The sequence below is a fragment of the Diadema setosum genome, chromosome 20 (genome assembly GCF_964275005.1).
Source record: "Diadema setosum chromosome 20, eeDiaSeto1, whole genome shotgun sequence".
Lineage (NCBI taxonomy): Eukaryota > Metazoa > Echinodermata > Echinoidea > Diadematoida > Diadematidae > Diadema > Diadema setosum.
The window spans coordinates 27,956,554-27,967,453 of record NC_092704.1 but is presented as its reverse complement, the minus strand read 5'-3'; the positions used below and the strand labels follow the sequence as shown (position 1 = coordinate 27,967,453).

The 10,900-nt window shown below is 40.2% G+C and overlaps 1 protein-coding gene and 1 long non-coding RNA gene across 2 annotated transcripts; one reads left to right on the top strand and one right to left on the bottom strand.

The window, feature by feature from the left end:
* Positions 1 to 1,081: 1,081 nt before the first annotated feature.
* On the bottom strand, positions 1,082 to 4,590 carry LOC140243251 (kelch repeat and BTB domain-containing protein 8-like). The gene is made up of 2 exons (XM_072322921.1): positions 4,522 to 4,590; positions 1,082 to 2,826 (listed from the first exon to the last, which is right to left on the bottom strand). The coding sequence occupies exon 2, from the start codon at positions 2,813 to 2,815 to the stop codon at positions 1,082 to 1,084; it is 1,734 nt and encodes a 577-aa protein (XP_072179022.1). The 5' UTR covers positions 2,816 to 2,826; positions 4,522 to 4,590.
* An 877-nt stretch (positions 4,591 to 5,467) lies between these two features.
* On the top strand, positions 5,468 to 9,858 carry LOC140243252 (uncharacterized). Its single transcript, XR_011902226.1, has 2 exons — positions 5,468 to 5,607; positions 7,963 to 9,858. It is a non-coding gene; the product is annotated as an uncharacterized lncRNA (long non-coding RNA).
* The last annotated feature ends 1,042 nt before the right edge of the window (positions 9,859 to 10,900 follow it).

Genomic DNA, 10,900 nt, shown 5'->3' with positions numbered 1-10,900 from the left:
TTCCAGAAGCAAACTTCCTTCAGCTGGGTTTTAAGTCCATGCCAGATGGATATTTTTTTTTCATTATAACATTCCATTCTGATTTTTATGACCAAAAAAGACAGCAACAAACATTCCATTGCACTCACAGGTATTGTGGAGCAACATAAGAATAAAATTACATGATTTGTGATCTCCAGAGAATATGCACACAGTATACCAAGAATTCATACACTCCTCAGCTTTTGACACATTCGTAAGTGAGTCAACTACTGTAAAACGAGGAATGTTCGCGTGCATTATAATTTCGCGAATTTCACGAGCGCCAAGATTCGCAAAATTAAAATGCACGCGAAAGTTCTTGTCCACACTATATGCATTGAATGCCAGTGGCAGTTTGCGAAAATTTCATGCCATAAAAAAGGCCGTCAGCTCAAATTCGTGAAAAATTCATGCCGCGAATATAATTATCATGTTTTACAGTATTCAAACTACTCCTTTATGAAGTAAATTTGACATGACTTTTGCACACGTACTTGACAATCAATTCTTGATGTTGGTCAGTATGAAGTAAACAACAGCATTTGTCCCATACAGGCAACAACATTGTGCATGGGTGGCATTCTTAAAAGAAGAACAGTGACTTTCAACTTTCTATGAATACAGATATCTACCAGGGTACTAAATTTTCATAATGATGCCTTGGTATAAAGAAAATACATGTACAATGTATTGTGTAAAGAAAGAAAGAAAGACCTGACAGATCTGACAATATATCCATGATTATTTGCTACATTTATAAAATGTTGCCACAGAACCATAAACACGAATCCCTAATCAAAAGCCTTTGTTAATATACACTTTAAGGTATAAAAAGTGATTTCAAAATATGTTTAAACTCATTTTGAAAAGTGAATACAAAGATTCCAATCTACTTTGGCCCACATAGAAGAACAGAATCTAACAAATAGATACAGTGCTTAAAAAGGAAACACAAATTATATTTAAAATGGACAACTTTACGGCTGGACAAAGCGTTTGTAATCTAATCATCATCAAACATGGTTAATGTGTATCATAAAAAAGTCACACAGCTCAAACTTCATCGCTGAACCACTGGTGTGATATTTTCTGTGAAAAGTTTGGCTGTGCAACATGAAAGCACATCCTGGAGGGGAACATCGATGGCAATGTCCTCATATTTTCCCCTGCCGCTGTCAAAGAGGTAGATGTCAAACTGTGGGTGGAGCTGGACAGGTACATTGACCCCCATCTCATGGACCCCACACCACACCCCACAGAGGTAGAGTTTGCTCTTGTACACGGTAGCCAAGCAGAACTTCAGGAGGCTTGGGAGGGGGCTGCCAGTCTCCCACTTACCCCCGTCTGGTGAATAACGCTCAACCTGAGTGCAGGGCACCTCGGTGCTCGACTGTGCCGAAGAGCCCCCAATCACCCAGATCTCGTTGCCCAGGGTTACGCACGCTGACCGAAGGCGAGGGGTTGGCATGGCCGGGAGAGTTGCTGTCCACAGATCAGTGACCGTGTTGTAGCACATTGTCCTGCTTCCCGAGAAAATGTAGATGCTGTCTCGATAGACGGCACTTGTGAAGTCAATGACATCTCGCGGCATCTGAGTCCTGAAGTGCCACTCATCCAGCGATGGGTCATAACACTCTACACTGTTGAGGATTTCCCAGTCATTCAGGCCACCCATGATGAAGATCTTGCCATTGACTGCCTGTATTTGAAAGTCTGTGCGTCCCTGTAACCGCTGGGACACCTGCGTCCACTTTTTTCGTATGTGATTATAGTGGAAGGTACTCTTGTCCTGGTAGTCGTTGGTGATGGCATAGAGTTCGTTGTCTACCACTGTCACAAGGGCACCAAATGTCCTGCAGATGGGTGGCAGGTCCAAGAAGAAACATTGCCTACTAGGGATGTGTACACAAAAGATGGTGTGCTGTCGACCATACCTTCCTGCTAGGAGCAGCAGTTCCTGTGAACTCATCCCAAGCCTAGAGTAAGACCCTATTGCACTCTGTATACCTCGTCCTGCAGAAGCTCCCAAGCATTCACTCTCTTCGGCATTTTCAGGGAGGAAATCTGAAGCACCTTCCTCAAGAGAGGGCAACAACTGCTCTGCCCTTGCTCTAGCAATTTGCGTCCGCTCCAGTGAACTCAAGCCAACAAGCTTGAGAATGTCTCTCGTGCTCTGAATCTTACTCTCCGGGTCCTTCGTGAACCAACGGAACACGGCTTCGAAGACATCCCCCTCGCAGCTCACATTTAGCATCCGACTCCCAGCGATGCTCTTCACCACACTGCTGGGCGCACTCATGAACTCGTCCTGCCCACAGACCTGGGCAAAATTGTAGTTGATGAATTCCCAGGCCGTTTCCTGGAGACTCGTGCAGGAGTACGAGGTCGCAAGGCAGTATATGCCAATGCAGTTGACGACGCTAAGGGACTTCTCAAGGTACTCTGCACAGAAATGTATTAGTGGCATTACCTGTAGGAGGTTGGCGGTCACGAACACATCTTGGACGTTGCTGTCGTTGAGGGTGACACTGCCTGTGTACATGAAATCCAGGAGCAGACGAAGAGACAATGGCTCGATGTCTCGGATGACGACAGTCTCCTGTCGACTCTCCGACATCCCACCAGTGAACATGGCCTTGAAGTAGGGGCTGCAGGCGCAGAGAACACTCTTGTGACAAGCAAAGACTTCTGAGCTGACCTGAATTGACACATCGATCAGGAGGGCCTCTGTGCGAAGACACTGGAGTTGGGCTAGCACTACACTGCCATGATTGGAATCCGAGTACTTTGTCATGTTTTGTCAATCTAGCAGGAGAAAAGTGAAAAGAAGAGGAAAATGTATCCATCAAGCCTTCTGCTAACATGTAGCATGGACATGGATGTATCATTACTAACAGACTAGACCTACAAATGTAGATATACATTGTAGGTCATCCAAGCTCTACTTCAGTATGAGGTTGTAGTTTTTAAACACAATCATTCCATTTATTCCTAGAAACTATAAAATTGCACCATGGAATAGGGTTGTTGTTGTTTTAGGCTTAATAATGGCAATCAGTCATGATATTGAGTATCTCTGCCAGGGGTTCTCATAGTCATCAGGATATCAGGTAGAGGTACACATATGGCTTGCATGGTCACACAGTTACATATATACAATAGCCTACATGCACCACAGCAGTCAGTGAAATGTCAGTCGAAACACCCCCGAGACCATTATTAAGTTCAAATTAACCCATTCCTTCCGCAGTTCTTTGAGTGTCTTAACCCGTTGAGGACGAGTCCCGAGTATACTCGGGCAAGCATCTATAGTATGGGAAATGCGTAATGTAGCAAAATCAAACCGTCCTCAACAGGTTAAATGCCCCCAAACGAGATTCTTTTTGCCCGTGGACAGAGAACAGACAGGCTGGTAATCCACCTGAGCGAAAGCAGTCAGGCGGTACATGTGTATCCCCTTTCCACGGTCAACTACATGTGCCATCAAACAATGAAAATATTGATCGAGTGCAAGGTATGGATAGAGCCAGAGCTGATGGGCTCACAGACTCTTTTGTTCTACACAAAACCGAGCACTTGAATTGGATGATTGGGGTCAGCGAACACAGAAATCTACTTGAGCTCAGCTTCATTCACTTATGTGACATGTTCATGTATACAAATTTTATTTTTATAGCAAAGCAGGCAGAAACCAGAATACCCTAGAAATCAGAAAAACGGTAATAAAAATAATGCTGTGATAATACACATTTTCCCAACAGAAAGAGAACATATGGTGATAGAAAGAACTCTTATCTTTTTATCAAACCCATTTTCTTTAAATTCTGGGCATTACAACACAAAGAAACATGAATTTAGGCCATGCACGAAAAGTAGGCACTCTAATATATCTTCATCTTGCTCTTGGGATAGACCCCGGTGGGTATACTGGTAGATGTATAAATCCCAGGTTCCCGTGACTGGGTGAGCCGTAACTATAGGCCGTAGGCCGTAGCCTAACCCCGGGCCCGGCGCGGGGCGCTGTAACATAGTGATAGTTTGTATGGGTCGCTGCTGCGGTTAGCTGTAGCCGTGCGTGCGTGGGTGGGCGCTGGGCGTAGCTAGGGAACGTAACGGGTTAATATATCTTCCTTTATGTTTAATTACAGTCATGCAATTGCTACAGCCCTCTACAAGTTTTAAACTTTCTGGGCGTTATCATTGGTAATTCAGAAAAGTACGCGTTACTGCAGTGGCAGTGCAGTGCGAGTATTCGCACAGCCGAGAGTCAGATCAGTCGTTGACATTGCGTGCAATGCAACGCACTATATTTAACAACAGCAAATGCGGTATGTGGGACTAGACTATCTGATACCGACACACAAAAAAAGAACACACAGGAAGTTGTTACCACTTGAATTGAAACGAGAAAGAAATAAAAAATTGTCTAGACCAACATGGACTGAGTTGAGCAAGTTCAAAGTCTCCTGCTCATAGCTTTTACACCGATTTTCCACTTACTGTTGACACACCATGTACAGACCTCTATCTGGCAAAATCAATTGTTTACACCCGACCACAGCTCAGAACGGTTTCCAATATTGCTACGCGCTCATTTACAAGTCGACCCTTGAACGTCACGCCACTCTCATCGAGTTTTTGTTTGTTTGTACCGTTGTATGAATGTGGTTGTTGTTTTTTTTTTTTTTCGGGGGGGGGGGGGGGGGCGTTCGTTTGTGTATTTTCCTGGCGTTTGATGATACTTTTGTTACCATCCAAAATGACATAAACAATTTAGAATTGCATTGGGATGAATTGTAAGTAGCAGCTCCTAGTCCCTCTTGTGGAAATGAAAATATAAAAAAAAATGCAGTAAAAGTTTCAGATTTTGTTTGAAGGGATGAGAGGTAAAGGACCTACTTATTCTACGTTTTTTAAAGTAAGTAAAGTTTGAGTGTGTAAACAATCAATATAAGTCCTGTCTAGGGATATGAAGGGGGAAATCCTCTTTATATCTCACATTTCTCTGTTTCTGTTTCTGTTTCTGTGCCGGTTCCGTCGTTATACTCAGAATTAACTGTACTCCACCACCGTTTTAACTAGTATGGTCGTTTTTGTTATGTTCGGGGCCGGAAAAAGTGTTTCACATACTGTTTGAAGACTGTATTAGATTTCATCTTCTTCTCCTTCAACTGACAATTAAGCAGGCCTTATTTTCTTTTCCATCTTAGATACTTTGATACATCGCTGTTGAAACATTCAGAATTAAACATGCTTTTATCTTGTCGAATTATTTCTAGGTCTATAATAATGCACTGATACATAGAATGTTAGAATTGCGGATAGGAGATTAGAGAGCTCAAGGATGACGAGTTGTCGTATTTGCGGTGTCGATAATGGTCTGTCCAAACTTTCGCAAGTAAGAGAGCACATATTCAATGCTCACGTGCGCGTGCATGCTAGTCACCAAGAATCCCTAAGAAAGTGTAAAATTCAGGAGCAAGATGGTGAAACTCCAACCTGAGACTAAGAAGAGGATAATGGATGTGGTGAAAATTGGGAAACTGACCTTCCAATTTGGATTCATTCCGTTCATTTTATACTTGGGTAAGCTAGAAAAAGATACCCGGTAGCTCGTTATTTCAGCTCAGTAGACCTGTTCACGCTAGTCCCATGTATGATGTTTCGTTGTTGGTTCTGTTATTTTGTTTACATGTACAATGTATATGTGTTGGTTTTGTGTGTGCATTTTACTAGATGGCATTGCTGTGCTGTAGCTGTGTGTACAGTGTATGTGTGGTAGAGTGATAGCGCCCTACTCACTACTAGAACCTATGTGTAGGAGTACTGTCAACTGATACAGTTCTCACTTTTCTTTTTCTTGCAAGCTCATCACATTCGATTCTCCGACCAGTATGGTTGGACCTACTACTCAGAGTACGGTTCATCGACCGCCTAAATGTTTATTTGCCTGATAAGAATATTGAACACTGAAATTCACGTAAAAACTTGATCTACGTGATTGAGAAAATCCAGCACTATTAATTGTCGTTGTTCCTTATTCAGTTCGAAGTTTCAGTGCAAAAATATCGCCGTCGAACTTGCGTGGCTTCGTTTCAGCTCCCCGCGATGCCGCTCCTTATAGAGATCGACTGCTGTTTTCGCATTGACAATGCACGCAAACCGATTTGTATTGAACACTGTGTTGTACGAAGCTTTTTAGAAACTTCCATAGATGTTACATTACAATTCAGTTAAAATATTCATTCAAAATTTTGTCCTTGATTAAAACCATTAATGAACAGTGAATTTTCGCATTTTCCCACACATCCTCATCAACAGTCAAAGCCGATCCATTTTTATGTGCTCTGAGCGCAGTGAAGTGCGTACTAAGCGTTCTGTGCACCAATACTACGCGGTCGGTTTCAAAAAGGGTGGTCGATATGTAGTAGGGTTACCATACTCTTATTTCTATTTTGTTGTCTCTTGATCAGAGTATAATGTAGGCCCTAATTACTGATTGAATAACCAAAGCCAAGTGCCGATCCAGGAATATCGAAAAGGGGGGACCGCCAGAACTATTTCTGGTGCCACTTCCGGGTTTCATGGGTTGACAAGCAAAAAAAAAAGGGGGGGGGGGGCTTCCGCTCAATTTTCTGCTCCCTGGTATCTTTTTTTTTTCTTTTTCTTTCTTTTGTTTTAACAAAAAAAGGGGGTGCGCCCGGGGCGCCCCACTCTGGATCCGCTTTATGATAATGACCACAATTTACAATTGGACTCAAGAGTCTAAATGCTGAATATCAATGAGAGTGCAGTGTGATTATGTTTGTAATTAGGTGACATGACACTTGCTCTATCTATGAAAACGTTAGTATACGTCAATCATTTGTCTGACTGTGTAGAAAGGGGGATGTGTTGATTCCTTGATTGTATTATTTATTAAAGATAACAACTGACTTAAATTGAATTTGAGATATAGTACTGTATGGTATAGATCTATGTATTGACCACATTCAAAATATCTTGATTACACTGTTCAAATTCATTAAGTGAAGCTTATGCACTTTAGATTAGACTTTGCACCTACGTGTAGTTGGTTACAGAGGTCTGGGTGTACTTTTAAACTACATTGTACACAAAAGTACAGTACATGTAATTGGTGAATAGAAGTGTGAGTACTGACATGGTTCTGAAATCTCAATTTCCTATGAAAACAATCAAATGGGCTGCAAATCTCTATAATATCTTTTTGGGAGCTCTGTATGACAGGGAAAGATAACAGGAAGAGTTTTACACAATTCCTCAAATAAACATGAATTTTTGTGAACCATGTTAAATGATAATTCCTTGTGCCATCAGTTTAGCCTAACTGATGCCAGAATAATGATATCCATCAGCTGTGGTCTGATTCACCCTGGGAAACCTGTTCAGTACATGTTTGTATGAACCTGCTCTTACAGAAAACAGATGACCCTGCTGGTACAGGGTAATCACAGCATTGCCTCATATCCATTAATTCATATGTGTTAAAAGTGATTATGTAGTGGGTTTAGCACCTTGTTCTGTTCTGTTTGTGGTGCTTGCGCTATTGTTATTAACCCTTTAGCAACTAAAGATTCCATACATAATGACCTTTTGTTCCCTAGAAGGTACAGTAATATTGCTCTCATTTCAACAACTTTCTAAATTATGCAAAATAGATCAATGTATGTTTATTTGAAAGCCTATTAAGATTTTACCAAGAGACTTGTGTGCCACAAAAATAATTCTGACATACTTTTGTTTACCTTTGACTCTTTCAAATAACATAATCATATATTCTATATGAAAACAATAAAAACAGTAAAGCGTAAAACTATAAAAATGCATACAGGCTGTTGAGGGAGTAATCTGACAGGCGGTTTCTGGTGGTTCAGTTACTTATGGGTTAAACCATCCCATCTGTCTGATTCCAATCCCAAGGTTTCAAGAAAGGGGGAGAGCCCGGCATGCCAGAGCCAAGTCTCCTGAGCCTCCTGTGGGCATAGCACCAGCCAGCCCATATCCTTCCCGTTCCATCCCGAGTGATACCGCGCTGCCAGTGACATCCAAGACGCGGAGGTATGCAGAACATTCAGACTGGGATGGTCAACTCTGGGCAGAGTCCTCACTGCCTTTGTATCTGTCTCATCCTCATGATGGAAGGGCAAATTTGGACAGTATTGAGCTTGCATAGCCATTTCACTCTGGGCGTGATGTATTTGCCATCAAGAAAAATATTTCAAAACACACCAGAGTGCCCAGTGATCGATGTATGTAACTCAACATCTCCAGACAAATGGATTGGACAGTGATAGAGAGCAGGAATGGCATCTGAAAGAAAAGGATAATTTCATTGTGAAAACCAGCATACTTTCTGAGACTGCATTCTTTTTTTCAAGTTGGATTCATGTCAATTTTGTTTTTCATACTGTAATTCTCAATTTTTTAAACCTCCTTCAGATGCAGATGTGCAATGTACTACATTGTATATGCTATGAAAATTTCAGTTAGTGCAAATTTTGCATTTTCCAAGGTTCCCCCTTTTTAGAAGTACACATGTACATTGCACAAAGGAAACAATTCAAGATTCTATTAGTTCATCAAAACTTGTCTGGACATTCAGAGTAATATCAGCTTGAATTGAAGCGCACATCTAAATCATAACCACTATAATATTAATTGGATCACAATTTGGTCATGATACCCAAACCTTGCTGTACAATGTATTATCAATTGATGTTACATCCTTATGATGGTGATTGCAGAAACACCAACTCTTCCTGTGTTCGCAGTAAATGTACTGTTCTTCCCAAATTGAATTACAGAGAAACTTGGATATGAGAGAAGCTAAAAACAATGAAAATTACCTTGGGTTATACATGTATCAGCTTTCTCACTATCTCGGGGGTACAAAAACAAAGAAATGTAAAGAGATGGGACCTGCCATGAAGCACCTTTTATGAGAAGATTTTGTTCATATCCAACCTCTATAACTACAGGCTCCACTGTTCTACATGTGTGTAATGCAGGAAAGGTAAAATACTGTTTATAAAGAAAAGAAAATATATGCCTTTTCAGCCCCTAGAATATTACAGTGCTGTTTGAGGATGGAGAAAAACAGTAATATGTATGCAGTATACTTTCAAGTCTGCAGATAACTTTAATAGCTAATTTTGTATTTATCATTTTTCAAAGAAATGCTAGCCAATTCATTGTTGCAAGCTCTATAGTTCAGTGCAGCTGTTCATCCTTTGTCAGCACTTTTTGCAGTTTTATATTGATTGTATTTCACGTACAGTAGACTTCAGTTAAGTTGACGAACACAAGACTGGAAATTAATTTCATGATACATGCGACGCAAACTTGATTTAGTTTACAGTGGAACAATAATAAAGTCAGAAAAAGCCAGCTTGCTTGATTCATCCACAGCGCAAACAAAATCATTATTGACAGCACTGGAAATTGAAAAAGGAAGGCTTGAACTACAATCTTCTGATTTGGGAGTAATGGCAAGACCTTACCCCCAGAAGAAAGTTGTTTTAGATGATAATTTCAACAACAACTATAATAGCAAATGTGCAGAGTAGAAGGTTTCACTACAAAAGCAAAGGGCTTGAGAAAGTACACGTGTAGTATAATAACGCATTTATTACAATATTTTACTTTTCTTTTAAATCGCAAAATGGAGCTGTAGTACAGTGAGCTGTGTAGCAATACTTCCGATGTCATTATCTGGGTATCATGTCTTCAGTTACAGCATTAAAGAGTTGAAGTTATGATCTAAGAAATAAAGATGTGTTCGATGATGTAAAGGTGCAATCAACCTTGCAAACCTTACATTGTGTGACTGAGCTTACTGATTACTGGATGTGCATTACGTTCTCTAATTGGAAATGTTTGTTGTAGTATTTAAGAGTGTTCTCCAAATTCAGCCTTTAAAGACAGATTTGTAAAAACAGTTACACACAAGCCACAATACATTCTTCATGTATACCATGGAATTGATCTTGTATGCAGTAAGCAGTCACTTATTATGAGGAACCCTCGGAGCTTGCTAAACATATTGACCATAATATGATGTAATGCATGTACAGTACACACAAAAATTGTGTTGTGTGTGTATATATATCCACACACACACACACACTGGAAGATAGATATACAGTGTAGATATAACATAATACATGTAATATGCAATGTGTGTGTGTGTGTGTTGTAACTAGGTACGTTTGATGTACATGTAATAGGATATTTGCTTTTTCATGTACATACTGAAATAATCCATATCTCTACATTTATATTATTCTCACTTAATGACTGAGCTTATAATATGCTGCATCCTCACATGCGGGACATAAATACTGTAGTACCCGTAAAGATGTCCATGCAGATTACTGTACTTGGTCAGGTTGCTCTAGGACCTACCTCTAAATTACTGTATATTACCTGTTATAGTCTATGCCAAACGAAAAAAAAAAGGAGAAATAAGAGGGATGATGGGTTGATGCACGATGATTTTGATGGTGATGATGATGATGATGATGGTGATGATGGTGATGGTGATAATGGAGATGATAGTTGTGGTGATGGTGGTGTTACTGCTGATCACAACTGTAGATTATGATCGAAGTACAACAAAATTACAAAAAAAAGGACAAATATTCGGTCTTTAATTTTGAATACAGGTTGTACACGTACTTGTATTCATGTTTGGTTTGATTTGTTTTTATTTCCGCGTTCAATCAAATACAAATTCAGTACAAATTTCAAAGACACAAAGACAAAGAATAACAAGTGCGGTGATTTAAAATGATAACATAATATTACACAAATAGATAAGCATAAGCAATAGTATTCTGCAGTAAACATATACAAAACA